The sequence below is a fragment of the Stegostoma tigrinum genome, unplaced genomic scaffold (assembly GCF_030684315.1).
Source record: "Stegostoma tigrinum isolate sSteTig4 unplaced genomic scaffold, sSteTig4.hap1 scaffold_551, whole genome shotgun sequence".
NCBI lineage: Eukaryota > Metazoa > Chordata > Chondrichthyes > Orectolobiformes > Stegostomatidae > Stegostoma > Stegostoma tigrinum.
In genome coordinates, this window is record NW_026728485.1 from 24,880 (window position 1) to 40,898 (window position 16,019).

The 16,019-nt window shown below is 51.0% G+C and overlaps 1 protein-coding gene across 1 annotated transcript in view; it reads left to right on the top strand.

Moving 5' to 3' along the window:
* Positions 1–12,724, top strand: part of LOC125456627 (disintegrin and metalloproteinase domain-containing protein 19-like) — a 35,784-nt gene extending 23,060 nt beyond the window's left edge. Inside the window, exons 10-12 of the mRNA XM_059644182.1 lie at positions 2,660–2,896; positions 3,178–3,299; positions 9,547–12,724. Coding sequence (XP_059500165.1) covers positions 2,660–2,896; positions 3,178–3,299; positions 9,547–9,580 — 393 coding nt within the window. The 3' untranslated portion in view covers positions 9,581–12,724. The remainder of the gene's footprint in view (positions 1–2,659; positions 2,897–3,177; positions 3,300–9,546) is intronic.
* The last annotated feature ends 3,295 nt before the right edge of the window (positions 12,725–16,019 follow it).

Here is a 16,019-nt window from a genome sequence, read left to right on the forward strand (position 1 = left end):
TTCATCCCGGCTATTCTTTCATTTCTGCACAGACTAGCACGTGGCACTGGGAGCAATCCTGAGATTACTACCTTTGAGGTCCTACTTTTTAACTTGGCTCCTAATTCCCTAAATTCTGCTTGTAGGACCTCATCCCATTTTCTGCCTATATCGTTGGTGCCTAAATGCACCATGACAGCTGGCTGTTCACCCTCCCCCTTCAGAATGTTCCGCAGCTGATCAGAGACATCCCTGACCCGTGCACCTGGGAGGCAACATACCATTCGGGAGTCCCGTTTCTGACCGCAGAACTGCCTATGTACTCCCCTTACAATTGAATCCCCAATGACTATCGCCTTTCCACTCTTTTTCCCGCCCTTCTGTACAGCAGAGCCAGCCACGGCACCATGAACCTGGCTACTGCTGCCTTCCTCTGGTGAGCCATCTCCCCCAACAGTATCCAAAACGGAATACCTGTTTTGGAGGGAGATGACCGCAGGGGACTCCTGCACTGGCTTCCTCTGCCTTTTGGTCACCCATTCGCTACCTCCTTCAGCAATCCTAATCTGCGGTGTGTCAATTGCTAAACGTGCTATCCACGACCCCCTCAGCATCGTGTATGCTCCAAAGTGAGTCCATCCGCTTCAGAGCCGCCATGCGGTCGAACAAGAGCTCCAGCTGGACACACTTCCTGCACCTGAAGGAGTCGGGGACATCAGTCGTGTCCTTGAGAACCCACATTGAGCAAGAGGAGCACAACACGGGTGTGAGATCTCCTGCTGTTTTTATAACATTAAATTATAGATAAACGAAATGAAAAACGTTTTACCAATCACTGCTTACCAGCACACGATAAAAAGAAATGAAGAAAAGCACTTCCCCTCCCCTTTTGTTTTGGTCAGAGGGGGAGGGCGGTGGGAGACACTGCGTGCGTAATGTTATTGCATTTAGCGCTTGTCAAAACATATCAGTTCCCTCACCTTCCCAGAGCGGAATTCGACTGCTCCCTCTCAGCTCTGCTGCCGAAATGACAAACTCACCTCCCCCGCATTCCCCTCACACTCTCTCCCAACTCCCACCACTGAACAAATCGATAGTTGAGAGAGATCGTGATGGAGGGATTATTGAGGAGGGAGAGAATGAGAGGGGGATAGTTGAGCGAGAGTAAAGGAGGGGGAGCTGCTGGGAGATGGACCAGCTGGGAGGCGGTCGGGGAGCAGCCGGGAGACGGTTGGGAAGCAGCTGGAAGGCAGTCGGGGAGCTGCTGGGAGGCGGAGCAGCTGGGAGGCAGAGCTGCTGGGAGGCGGTCGGGGAGCAGCTGGGAGACAGTCAGGCTGAAACAGATTGCAAAGCTGGGAGGTGGGTGACTGAGGGGTTTGGTAAAGGATACGAATGTGATTCTAGAACATTACAGCACAGTACAGGCCATTCGGCCCTTCGGCACTTGACACTCTCCTCATTGTCAAATGTTCTGCCGCAGGGTTTGGGTTCACTCCTAGTTGGGCAGCGACAAATTGGGAGCGGAGGTGGAGGATCTCGTTGTAAGGGACAGTGTTTGAGAGTCACAGCCCCGAGTTTTGAGAAGATTTGTAGCTCAGGTTGAGGTTCTGGATGTGAGTTTGCTCGCTGAGCTGGAAGGTTCGTTTTCAGACGTTTCATCACCATTCTAGGTAACATCATCAGTGAGCCTTTCTTATTTATAAATAGAAAGCGGGACATAACACCAGCGCTTCGTCGGAGGCTCACTGATGATGTTACCTAGAATGGTGACAAACGTCTGAAAACGAACCTTCCAGCTCAGCGAGCAAACTCGCATCCAGTTACACCCCCGTCCGCGCGACGACCCCCCCCCGTCCGCGCGAAGACCCCACCCCCGCGCGAAGACCCCCCCCCGTCCGCGCGACGACCCCCCCCGTCCGCGCGACGACCCCCCCGTCCGCGCGACGACCCCCCGTCCGCGCGACGACCCCCCCGTCCGCGCGACGACCCCACCCCCGTGCGAAGACCCCCCCCCGTCCGCGCGAAGACCCCCCCGTCCGCGCGAAGACCCCCCCGTCCGCGCGAAGACCCCCCCCGTCCGCGCGAAGACCCCCCCCCCCGTCCGCGCGAAGACCCCCCCCGTCCGCGCGAAGACCCCCCCCGTCCGCGCGAAGACCCCCCCCCGTCCGCGCGAAGACCCCCCCCCGTCCGCGCGAAGACACCCCCCCCGTCCGCGCGAAGACCCCCCCCCCCCCCCGTCCGCGCGAAGACCCCCCCCCCCCCGTCCGCGCGAAGACCCCCCCCGTCCGCGCGACGACCCCCCCCCCCCCCCCCCCCCCGCGCGACGAACCCCCCCCCCCCCCCCCCCCCCACCTCCCGACAACCCTCCCCGCGACACCTCCTCTCCCGGCGTGGCGTGGCGGTGCCTGTTGGGACAGGGAAAGCCCAAGTTAATGGCTGGGCCTAGTGACCCGCTCTACTTGAGTGTCAGGGAGGCTCATCGACCAGACTGTTTCCTCAGATACTGCCGGACCTGCTGAGCTTCTCCAGCATTCCCTGATTCTCTTTCTCATTCCTAGCATCCGCAGTTTGTGTTGGAGTAAGGCAGGAGCTGGGTGAGCCTGTGGCCATTCGGCCCTGTGTGGGGTACTGTTATCTCCCTGAGCCTGACCAGTGTGTATTGTGCATTCCCCATGAACAGCTGGATCAGGGCCAGTACCTCCCTCGGAGCCCAAGGCCTGGGGACATGGCCAGTGCGTCTGCCGGCAGGGCCCAGCGCCCACATCCCATCGGCAGGGACCAGGACAAGCCAGTGCGGCCTCCGGCTCCCACAGGGACAGTGTTCCGCCATCCCAGCAATCCCAAAGGGCGGCCAGGGAAAGCCGACCCTCCCCGGAAACCGCCCCCACCATCACTCCCACGCAGACAGGCCTCACAGGTAAGGGGCTCACTCTACACCTGTCGCACGCCCCCATCACGCACCCCCCCCCCCCCGGCACACGCAACCCCCGGCACGCACGCACCCATCATGCACCCCCAACCCCCGGCGCACCCCACCTCCTCCCGGTGTGCGCGCACACCCCCCCCACTGCGCGTGCAAACCCACCCCCCCCCCGCGCGCATACACCTCCTCTTCCCCCCCAGTGCGCACCCACCCCCGTGTGCTCCCTATGCTGCTTTCTTCAGCTGGCAATCCTCACCAAATGTTCTCTGTTGCAGACTACCTACTGCCTCGTCCCTCAGCAGCTCCCGGACCACACTCACTCATCTCCGAAGAGACCTTCTGGGGTACGGCCTCGTGTTGCTGAAGCTGTTGCTCTGTTCTCCTCTTCACCAGCGAGGTATGTGTTCGCAGTCCGACTGGAACAGCGCAGGCGGCCTGTATTCACACCGAGGTGCGTGTTCACAGTCTGTCTGGGACAGCGCACGGGGCCTGTGTTCACGCCGAGGCGTGTGTTCACAGTCCGACTGGAACAGCGCACGCGGCCTGTATTCATACCGAGGCGCGTGTTCACAGTCTGTCTGGGACAGCGCACGGGGCCTGTATTCACACCGAGGCGTGTGTTCACAGTCCAACTGGAACAGCGCACGGGGCCTGTATTCACACCGAGGCGCGTGTTCACAGTCCGACTGGAACAGCGCACGGGGCCTGTGCTCACACCGAGGCGCGTGATCACAGTCCGACTGGAACAGCGCACGGGGCCTGTGTTCACACCGAGGCGCGTGTTCACAGTTCGTCTGGAACAGCGCACGGGGCCTGTGTTCACACCGAGGCGCGTGTTCACAGTCCGACTGGAGCAGTGCACGGGGCCTGTGTTCACACCGAGGCGCGTGTTCACAGTCCGACTGGAGCAGCGCACGGGGCCTGTCTTTATGCTGCGTTTGTTACTGGCAGAGAACAGGAACTGCTTCCCGTTGTGTATTAGTTTGATATTCTGCCGGGGACACCTCACTTCATTCCAATCCCCCGAGTCTTGTTTCTCCAGCTGTCCTGGTGAGGCTCCTTTGGGCACCTGGGGCCCACTCACTGTCCTGGTCAAACTACTGACCTTCTCCGTTCTCTACTCCCCACCCACATCTGGGACAGAAAGCTCCAGTTCCCTGGATGCCAGCCCTTCTTCATTCTCGTGGATGTTCAATCCCTGTAATGCGTCCATTCCCCACAGGGACCACCTACTAACCCTCACTTATTTTTCCTCTCTAACTGACCCATCCAGTACCCACCCCCACCCCACCACTACCCTCCTCCGCCTCACCAAACTAGTCCTCACCCTCAGTAACTTTTCCTTCAATTCTTCCCCCTTTCTCCAAACTCAGGGGGTTGCCATGGGCTCTCGCATGGCCCCCAGCTAGAGCTGCGTGTTTGTAGGTTCTGTTGGTCAGTCCTCCTTCACAATGTACATCTGTACTGTTCGCCAACTTCCCCTGTTACATCCGCGCTACATCCTGCACCCAGGCCGTCGCCAACCTCACTAGCAATTTCCACCCCTCCCGCAGCCTCGCTTGGGTTAAGGTTCTTGTGAAAATTTGTCGCTCTGGTTGTGAGTTTGCTCGCTGATCTGGTTGGCTATCCGATGTACATTTTGTTACTCTGTTCGGGCATCATCAGTGCTGCCTCACATGAAGTGATGCTGTTCTACTCTGCTTGGAATTTCAAGTTAGCCATAACTTGAGAAATTTCACACCAAAAATCATTGTACCAAACACTACCAACCAGCAATAAACAACAGCCCTTGGACAGAACTTCACCATCGATTGACACAGGACCCGAACAGAGAGAAAACACGCTCTACCGGAGAAACTGACCAAAGTGACCAACCACAACCGTAAGGACAAAGCCAGCTCACGGATCTGGCAGGCTATTACAGAAACCGACAAAGCTGTTCTATTACACAGGCCACAGAGATGTGATAGTCCAGACCTCTTGGCCGCTCGGGAAGCGACACTAAAAGCTAATGCGCTCACGGATGAAAGCCAACAAGCTACCAACAAACTATAATCCCCACACTGAACTGGAGAAATTATTGGGACACCCTCAAAATGTCAGAGAGAAAAGCACTCAAAGGACACAGGAAAGACAAGAACATTATAACCCTACCAGCGGACTAAAGGTCGTTATGAACAAAGGAGACGACATTGAGAAAGTACAGGCACTGCTTGCAGATTCCCACACTTAACAACAGCTGGTGGTAGACCCAACAGCGCAGCTGGATCAGAGATAATAGGAAATGTAGATGCTGGAGAATCTGAGATAACAGGATCACCCAGACGTCGAAGCGAATAATGAATGCAAGGCAGATAAATAAGACAGACGACATGGGAATGATGAGGCATAAACACCCCCCACTTCAATGAACTGCCTAAAGTACACAAACTGGACATTCCCCCAGACCCACTGTGTCTTGGCCAGGCACACGTTCACACAAACTGGCCAAGGACCTACAGCAGAGACTGAAACACCAAGCTGACGGAGCACCCCACTGTATCCACTCAACCCAAGATTTCCTCAATACACTCAAGAAGATAAAAATCAGCGACAAAGAAATTATGGCATCTTTGACATCGCAGCTTTATTCATACCAGTTGACAGCCCACTAGCCAAAGAAACAGTGGCTACATTACTAGATGCAGCAGGAACGCTGACTCCAAACAGCTTCATCAGCGAGGACATCCTCCTCAGGCTACTGGACCTATGCCTCACGACACACATCATCTTTAATGGCCAGATATACGAACAAATCAACGGCACACCTGTGGGGTCACCAGTCTGGGGGCTTGGTGCAAAGGCAGTTGTACAAAGACTGGGACGCAGTACCCCCCCCCCCGCCCCCCCCACCAATACGGCCACACCCGTGGGTCCAATACACAGACAACACATTTATCACCATTAAACACACCAAGCTCGAAGAAATGCACCATCTCATCATCAATAGGATCAAATTTACAAGAGAAGAGAAAAACAACAATCGACTTCTGTTGCTAGAGGTCAGGATAAAACGAGTAGCAGCAGGAAGCTCCAAACCACAGTAAATAGGAAGGTGACCCACACTGATCAAACCCTCAACTTTCACAGCTATCATCCCAATGTTCACAAACAAAGTTGTGTAAGGACACTATTCAAACAGGCGACAACCCACTGCAACTTCCCAACAGGGGGAAGAGCACCTACACAGGGCCTTCACTGTCGATGAACACCCACCAGCTTCGTCTGCAGCTCTCTGCTAGATAGACATCACCATGAGAACACAATACACCCCAAGACACTAGCCACACTGTTCTAGGCCAGGCACATATCAGAACTACCTGCGAGACTCCTACAATCACTAGGAATCAGGGTGGCTCACAAGCTCACAGCCACTCTACGACAAACACTTAACAAGGACCAAAGACCCCATACTCATGACATGCAGGATCAAAGCAGTTTACAAAATACCTTGCAAAATGACTGCGGTAAACACTATATCAGACAGACAGGAAGGAAACTAGCCGTCAGGATACATGAACAGAGTTGTGAGAGCATGGAATGCGTTGCCAGCAGCAGTTGTGGAAGCAAGGTCATTGGGGTCATTTAAGAGACTGCTGGACATGCATATGGTCACAGAAATTTGAGGGTGCATCCATGAGGATCAATGGTCGGCACAACATTGTGGGCTGAAGGGCCTGTTCTGTGCTGTACTGTTCTATGTTCTATGTTCTTAACATCAGCTAGCAGCAAAACGACACGATGAACCTTCCCTCACCTCAGTGCACTTGGACAGTGAAGGCCATCAACTTAACTGGGACGACAGGGCCATCCAAGCTCAGCCAACCACAGACACACAGGGGAATTCCTAAATACCTGGTTTTCAATGCTTAATGCATCAACAAACATGTGGAATTAGACCCCGTTCACAAACCCATGCAGAACAGAATTGGAAATGGCAGAACGCAACTTAACAGACAGGATCATATAAATTCCAAGTGGAGTAGAACCAAATCGCTTCATGAGGGACCTCGCTGATGATGTTTCCTAGCATGGTGATGAAACCTCTGTAATGATAACCAGGCAGCTCGGTGAGCAAGTCAACAACCTCACTTGGTCTATCTCAGACACCTCCCTCCCCTTTCGCGACCGCTCCGTTTCCATTTTTGGTTACAGTTTACAGAATGACATTTGCTGTAAACCGACAGATTCCCATAGCTACCTAGACTACAGCTCCTCCCACCCTATATCCTGGGAAACATCCATCCCATATTCCCAATTCCTCTGCCTCTATCATATCTGCTCTGACGAGGAGATGTTACACTCCCAAGCATCCTGGATGTCTGCCTTTTTCAATGCTCTTTCTCTCCTCTCTTCATCCAGACAGCTTTCCCCCACGCCCCCTCCCTTCCCCACTCCACAGATCTAATCCACCATCCCCCTAAATATCAAAGCTATGGTCCCCCTTGTCCTCACTTTCCACTCCCACCAACCTCCGCATCCAACATATCCTCAACATTTCCTCAACTCCAATTAGATTCCACCACAGAACATAGCACAGTACAGGCCCTTCAGCCCACAATGTTGTGCCAACCTATTATCCTACTCTAAGAACACCCTGCACACCCTACATTTTACTATCCTCCATGTGCCTATCCAAGAGTCGCTCAAAAGACTCTAAAGTATCTGACTCCACTCCCACTGCCAGCAGCACATTCCACACACGCATCACTCTCTGGGTGAAGAACCTACCTCTGACATCTCCCCTATACCTTCCTCCAATCACCTTAAAATTATGTCCTTTCGTAACAGTCATTTCCGCCCTGAGAAAAAATCTCTGGCTCTCCACACTATCTATGCCTCTCATCATCTTGTAAACCTCGATCAAGTCACCTCTCATCTTTCTTCGCTCCGATGAGAAAATCCCTAGCTCCCTCAACCTTTCCTCATAATACCTGCCCTCCAGTCCAGGCAGCATCCTGCAGCTGCTGGAATATCTTGCACTCCCCTCTCCTCTCTGCCTTCCGCAAGGACCATTCCCTTCACCTCTATTTGGTTTGCACCACATTCTCCACCAACCACTCCAGCCCACCCAGTACCTTCCCCTGTAACTGTAAAAGATAAGACCACCTGACCACACACCACCTCCATCCAGGGCCCTAACCAGCCCTTCCAGGTGAGACAGAGTTTCACCTGCATACTCTCCAGCCTGGTCTTGTGCATCCGGTGTTCCTGATATGGTCCTGTATGTTGGTGAGACCAAACCTGGACTGGGTGACTTTCACCAAGTAACTTTGCCTGGTCTGTAATGACCAACCTAACCTCCTGGTCACTGCCCACTCCCCACTCCCCCTCCGACATCATCTGACCTTGGCTCACCCCCCACCCAGTGTTACTGCGACTCAGAACACAAAAATACCTTATCTTCCACCTGGGCATCGAACAGCCCGAGGACTCAACACTGAGTTCCCCAATTTCAAATAACCTTCCCACCCATCCCCCAGCTCCCCTTCCATTCCACCTTCCGACCCTGCCTTCCAGCCACCAACTGGATTCATCCCTCCCATTGACCAACCAGGACATACCTACCACCAGTGTCCTCCCCTCCTTCCCCCTTATCTGCAGCTCCCTCTACGCCCACATTCAGTCCTGAAGAAATGTTGACCATCTCTTTCCTCCAGATGCTGCCTGGCCTGTTGTGTTCTTCCAGCCTCCTGCTCACCCACCTTGGATTCCAACTGCGTCTGCAGTTTCTTTGTGTCTAATTTGATCAAGGCCATGGTCAAATTAATTACTCAATGATGGACCCAGGTAGACAGGATAGTGAAGAAGGCATTTGGTATGCTTGCCTTTATTGGTCAGTGCATGGGGTACAGGAGATAGTAGGAACTGCAGATGCTGGAGAATCCGAGATAACAAGATGTAGAGCTGGATGAACACAGCAGGCCAAGCAGCATCTCAGGAGCAGGAAAGCTGATGTTTCGGGCCTAGACCCTTCATCTGAATTGAGAAAGAGGACCTGCTAGATGTCGGGTACTTAGAAATTCACTAACATGCTACATGCAAGGTTTTTGTGCTGGATTAGTGCTTGTGATATTCATGATAATGTGTTATCATTGATTGAGGTTTGGCTCGAACACAGCAAGCAGACAGTCAGTATTAATGATAACAAAGTGTGGGGCTGGATGGACACAGCAGGCCAAGCAGCATCTCAGGAGGGGCTTAGACCTTCATCAGAGAGTCAGTATTAATGAGCCTTTTTCAGGTTGGAAAGATATAACAAGTGAAACGAGGATCTGCCCAAATGCCTCAATATTTTCCTTTGATCAGGTTTGTGACTGGCCATTAGTGAGAGGTCAGGATATTGGCCGTGGTACTGGCTACACCTGTTAATGGTCAGGGCCCTAGCCATGTTCATGAATGACCTGTGTGTTCTACATGGGGCAGTGGCCTCACTTATCAAGTGATCAGTGATTTATCAGGATCCAACTGGATAATGATAAGACGGTGGGTTTTATTTTGAACAATTCCTATTGGCTGTTGGTTGTTGGTTTTGGTTTGATGAGTGAAAAACATTAACAGGAGCTAGGTGTTAAGTGAAGGTTAATCTCTCTCTGTTCCAGCAGGACCGTGACTGGAGGACAACCTGGGAAACACTGACCAATCAGAGATGAGGTACTGATGGAAACATCCGGATGGATATGGAGAGATTCGGATTGGAGCAGAACTGTCTAGTGTGGGGCATGTGAGAGAAATATCTGGATGGGGGATCTGGCTGTGGAGTTGCGGGGGGAGGAATCCTATTCTTGGTGCCCCCCCCCCCCCCCCCCCCATTGGTAAAGTGACTCTACTGCTTCAGCGGCCATTCGTTTTTCAGTCACCGTGGGGACGAGGTGGCTGAGTGATATTACTGCTAGCCTATTAATCCAGAAAATCAGTGAATGGCCTGAGGGCCTGGGTTCAAATCCTCCCACTGCAGGTCCTGGAATTTGAATTAAATGAAAATTGAGAATTAGGAATCTAGAATAGAATCCCGACAGTGTGTAAACAGACCCTTCAGCCCAACAAGTCCACACTGCCCCTCTGAAGACCATCCCACCCAGACCCATTCCCCTAATTTCCCACGTCAAACCCACCTAATCTACACAGCCCTGAACACTATGGGCAACTTAGCATGGCCAATCCACCTAACCTGCACATCTTTGGTCTGTGGGAGGAAACCCACGCAGACACAGGGAGAACATGCAAACTCCACACAGACAGTCGCCCCAGGATAGAGTTGAACCTGGATCCCTAGTGCTGTGAGGCTGCAGTGCTAACCACTGAGCCACCATGCTGCCCTAATGGCCATGAAGACATCATTGATTGTCAGAAAAACCCATCTGAAGGAAAGTACCATCCTTACCTGGTCTGGGCCTACATGTGACTCCAGACCCACGGCAATGTGGCCAACTCTGAACTGCCCTCTGGGTAATTACAGATGGGCAATAAATGTTGCCTGATCAGCAACACCCTCATCCCGTAAATGAACTAAAAAAAACACAAAAGAAGATATTTTTCAATGTGGACCCATCATCTGCTGGCTTTCGTTTGTTAATTCACTTCCAGTTTGTCTCCTTTCAGGCCAAGAGATGCCAGGCCTCCCAGATCAGTGATTATTATTATTTAATAAAAATAAATCCCTTTACAATGGATACAGTTTCTGAAAATTCATTTTCAAACTGCTACAGATTTTACAAACACTTTAATGAAATTCCAACTTCTCCTTATGGCCCTGCTTCAGGGTGCAAGATCATGTCACTGGCTAATCTTCAGAATGTGTCGTGCTGTCTCAGGGAGCTGCTGTTAGATTGTGATTAGGTGCTTGATTGCTAAATAATCCTGTGTCTGTCTGTCTGTGTGTTTGTGCGTGTGTGTTTGTGTGTGTGTGGCTCTGTGTGTGTGTGTGGCTCTCTGTGTGTGTGTGTGTGTGTGTGTGTGTCTGTGTGTGTGGCTCTGTGTGTGTGTGAGAAGAATAATGCTGGCCCCCAACTTCAGCAGTCACAGGTTGTAGAGTGCGGTGACAATGGTGCCCTGTTTATTACAGACAGAAAGAAGTTGTATATTCATTGTTCTTTCACGGGACGAGGGTGTCGCTGGTTAGGCAGCTTTTATTAACCAGAGGGCAGTTCAGAGTCAACCACATTGCTGTGGGTCTGGAGTCACGTGTAGGCCAGACCGGGTATGGATGGCAGTTTCCTTCCCTAAAGGACATTAGTGAACCAGATGGGATTTTCCCCGACAATTGACAATGGATTCCTGGTCATCATTAGATTCTTAATTCCAGACATTTTATTGAATTCAAATTCCACCATCTGCCATGGCAGGATTCGCGCTCGGGCTTCCAGAACATTATCTGGGTCTCTGGATTGGTGATGGTTATAGCCTGGTAATTGTGTGGCGCGAATGTCACTTGCCATTTGTCAGCCCAAGCCTAGATATTGTCCTGATCTTGTTTCATGTGAACACGGACTGTTTCAGTATCTGAGGAGTCACGAATGGTGCTGAACATTGTGCAAACAAGGCTGGGCGTCCATGAGGTGCTGTGGGCCATCAACAGCAGCAGAACTGTACTCCAGCACAATCTGTAACCTCACGGCCCGGCATATCCCTGACTCCACCATTACCATCAAGCCAGGGGATCAACCCTTGTTCAATGGAGAGGGCAGGGGGGTGCCCAGGAGCAGTACCGGGGCATACCTGAAGACGAGTGACCCTTCCTCAGAGACTTAGTTCTGACCTGCTGAGCTTTTCCAGCAACTTCTGTTTTTGGTCCTGATTGACAGCATCCGCAGTTCTTTTGGGGTTTTTTTAAACATTTGGCCATGGTTTCATTGTCATCATTATCATCTTAATCCTTGATCTTTATTGAATTCAAATTCCGACATTCTGTCATGGAAGAATTTGAATCTGTGTCTCCAGAACATTACATGGGTTCCTGGATAATTCCTCAGGCTTCCCTTCAGCACTCTCAAAAGGACAAACAAAAAAAGAAGTACAGCACAGAACAGGCCCTTCGGCCCTCCAAAACTGTGCCGCTATTCTAACAAATAAACCTGCCTTTATTTGGTCTGTATCCCTCTATTCCCTCCCTATTCATGTCGCCTCTTAAATATCACAACATGCCTGCTTCCACTACCTCTTCGGGCAGTGCATTCCAGGCTCCTACCATTCTCTGTGTGAAAAACTTCCCTCACACACCTCCCCTAAACTCTCTCCCTCTGACCTGTTCCCCCTTGTCATTGTCCTGGGAAAAAGCCTCTGACTATGCACCCCGTCTGTACCCCTCATAATTTTGTAGAGCTCTCTCAGATCTCCTCTCAACCAGTGAAAACAATCCTAGTGCATTTTTCTTACCAAATTGTATAAAAGTTGTGTTCCCCTTCGTTGGTATTCTTCTGAAACGTCCTGATGAGTACAAGCTGAAAAGCTGCAACAAAATATGTCATTTCTGAGCCGTACTGCATCTGTGTACTGCCATGTGAGTGCACATTGAGATTGATGCTTTGGTCGGCCTTTCTAATAAATTACAAGAAAGCTAGCCTTCAATGATGGGTAGTTCAAACAGCGAACGTCCCAGCTGTGAGACACAGGCATCAGGTGCAGGGTTCCGATTTGAACACGGAGCTGCTGTGTGTGTTGGGGTTCCAGAACCATCTCTGTTTTATTCAGTAGGCTGTGTCGGCACTTTAAGAGAATGGGTCAGGGGAGCCAGAGGTGGGAGATTGTGAGGGGCAGTGTAAGAGTGACAGCAGAGCCGAGAGAAGAAACAATAAAGTGTTCTGTGTTTGAGTTTAACTGCCTCTACCTTGTGTTTTATTTCTGGTTCTAGTGAAGCACAAATGCAACAACTGATGATGAGAGTGGCTTCAGACCACGGACTGTGTGAAAGCGTGAATGCCGCTTGCGAGGGAGAGTGTGCACTGTGGGGACATGGGCTGAGACTGGCAACCAGCGGTCTTAGCTGGGAAGATTCCCAATGGTGATAGAACAAAATGGTGGGCCGACTCTGAGCAGTGGGACTGTTTGAGGATCAGATTGTGCCCACCAAATGTTTTAACGTGTGGGTAAAGATGAACAAAGTGTCTAAGGACATTGTGATTGCTTTTCCCCACTTCCATTAGGAAGACCTTTTTAAAGGAGAATTCTGCTGAGGAGGGAACCGTGCTCATGGGGAGTCATTAGGGTGGACTGGAGAAGCACAGGTATAAGCGAGTGGAAAATGTTGCCCGAAACTAGGGAAGGGCAGTCAGAAACGAACAACCCTGAGGACAAGGCACAAGGTACATGCTGCCAAGTGTGGGGGTAGACCAGGAGTCAGTCAGGTCTGTGGGAGAAGCAGAAGGCCCAGGCTGTCTGCAGAGTTCCAGTTAAACATTGTGTGCCAGTCAGGTGAGGCTGGTTGTTTCTGGGTTCTTCCTGAATTTAGGAATGTGACAGGTGCAGCTCTGATTCCTGAATCAATATTTTGGGAAAAGTTAAAAGACCTTGCCACTGGAACATGCCGAGATTTTAGAACATAGAACATAGAACAGTACAGCACAGAACAGGCCCTTCAGCCCACAATGTTGTGCCGACCATTGATCCTCATGTATGCACCCTCAAATTTCTGTGACCATATACATGTCCAGCAGTCTCTTAAATGACCCCAATGACCTTGCTAATGACCTTGACAATGACCTTGTTTTATTCGTTCACAGGATGAGCATGTCGCTGGCTCAGCACCATTTATTGCCCATCCCTAATTGCCCAGAGGGCAGTTCAGAATCAACCACATTGCTGGGGGTCTGGAGTCACATGTAGGCCAGACCAGGTAAGGATGGCAGTTTCCTTCCCTAAAGGATATTAGTGAACCAGATGGGTTTTTCCTGACAATCGACAATGGATTCCTGGTCATCATTAGATTCTTAATTCCAGATATTTATTGCCACCGTCTGCCGTGATTGGATTCGAACCCAGGTCCGCAGAAAGTTATCTGGGTCTCTGGGTTATGGATTAACAGCCCAGTGATAAAACCATGGGGTCATCACCTCCCCCTATCAGATTATACTGCAGACATACACAGGACAAGTGGTGCCAATGGAGAGACCTGTGTACTGCTGGGAGTACAGCTAAGGGACCATTGTGTGGAATTTTCTCTCTAAGTTACCCTGTATAATTCCAATACTCCTGGTTACCGAAATTGAAGTTAAATTAGGCTGTGGTTAATAGGCTAGCAGGCTCACAAAGAAGTTTCCAAGAGATTTTGGACAGATACAGGGATGTCTGTAAGGGACTGGGAGGTGGGGTTGGTATGAAACTAAACTTTGGTTGAAGTGGGAGACTTGTCCAAGACCTCTAAAGGTGTGTTCGGTACTGTACATCATCGAAGTCTAAGGTGGAGAGTAAATTCACCAGTGAATGGGCCACTCCATTCTGGTCTTAAAAACAAATGATACAATGAGGATCTGTAACCTTAAGGTTACAGTCACCCTAGCCCTGAGTGTGGATCAATACCCACTTCCATGCATTGAAGACCTTTTCACTAGACTGGGAAGACATTCTCAAAACTGGATCGACTTACCAGTGGGCCTTATGAAGGAGCTGCTGCTGAAGGCCATGGTGTAGAGGGGATTCTTCCACTGCAACCAACTCCCTTTTAGCATCGTATCAGTGCACAGCCATGGAACAAACATTAAGCAAATGGCCAAGAGGCCAGTGTTTTCTAGACAATAGGGATAGGGATAGTGTAGGGGAGGGGCTTGGATTAGTTCACAGGTCGGCGCAACATCGAGGGCCGAAGGGCCTGTTCTGCGCTGTGTTGTTCTATGTTCTTTAATATTTTAGTTCCTGAATGGTCTGAGAGGAGCATATGAAAATCTGAGAAGAAACCCGATAAGAGATTGCAAGGGCCGGCCTACGATTAAAAAGGGAGAAGTGTGGATTTTTTGAAGACTCCACGGAGTACCTGGGCCACATAGTCAATGGTTAGGGACTGCACAAGGTGCCCAAGAAAATGGAGGCTCTCATGAAGACCCCTAGACCACAGAATGTGTCTCAGCTGAGATTATTTTTTAGGATTTGTACATTGTTGTGCCAAGCCTAACTGTGCTGAAACCCTGCTGGGAAAGTCCACACCTTGTAAACAGACCCAGGAAGTGCAGGAGGCTTATTGGGAGGTAAAGCAAGCATTAGAAAAGTTGGAAGTGTTCATACATTTCAACCGAAAGTTGCCTCAGGCAAGTTGATGTGAGATGTCTTCCCTTATCGTGTTTTACAGAACAGAATGGAGAGGAAAGTGTTCACAGCAAGGTCACGAATGAAGATGGAGGAGAAGTCTGCTCAAGTGGAAAAGGAAGGATTGAGCATCATGTTTGATGTTCAGATGTTTATTTATTTCCTTTACTTGGTGCTGCTAACAGGCCCCTAACCTCCATTTTTGGCCTGTGTATGGGAACACTGTCAATGTTGGTAGCATGCCTACAGAGATGGGCACTGGCTGTATGGGACCACATGCTGACTGGCAGAAAAGCACGGAAATCCACGCGCCCAGTCAAGGGTGCTGTTACCAGGGAACGAAGGCATTCCTGACAGGTACCCGAGAATCGTGTACCTTTCACATGGTTCGCCAACCTGATTCGCTGATATCAACAGCATGTCATCCAGGGAATCAGTCAATCCCACGTGGTCTGAGCCAAGTGGTGGATATAGTCCAGAGAGGGAGGGTCAGTGATGGAGAGCACCTCAGCATTACTCCTTTGGCTCTGTCAGTTGAGTGTTTAATGTGGGCAAAGGGAGTTGTTATTCCCCCCCCCCCCCCAATTTGGGGGAAGGGCTCTCAAACACAATCACCTGGGGCAGCCCGTGTGGTGCAAATGGAGGAGACGGCCAGGAGCTACTTTTAGTGACCAATTGTGGAATTCCAGCTTGGGGATAAAGTGGGATCCTGCACATGAGTGAGGAAATATGCAGCCATTGTCACTCTTCTCGCACGGGAATGGCCTCAATCACCGTGGCAACACAATCTCACTGATAGCACGGGGCCGAGAGAGGGTTGGCTGCTACATCTCTCGGTAAGGTG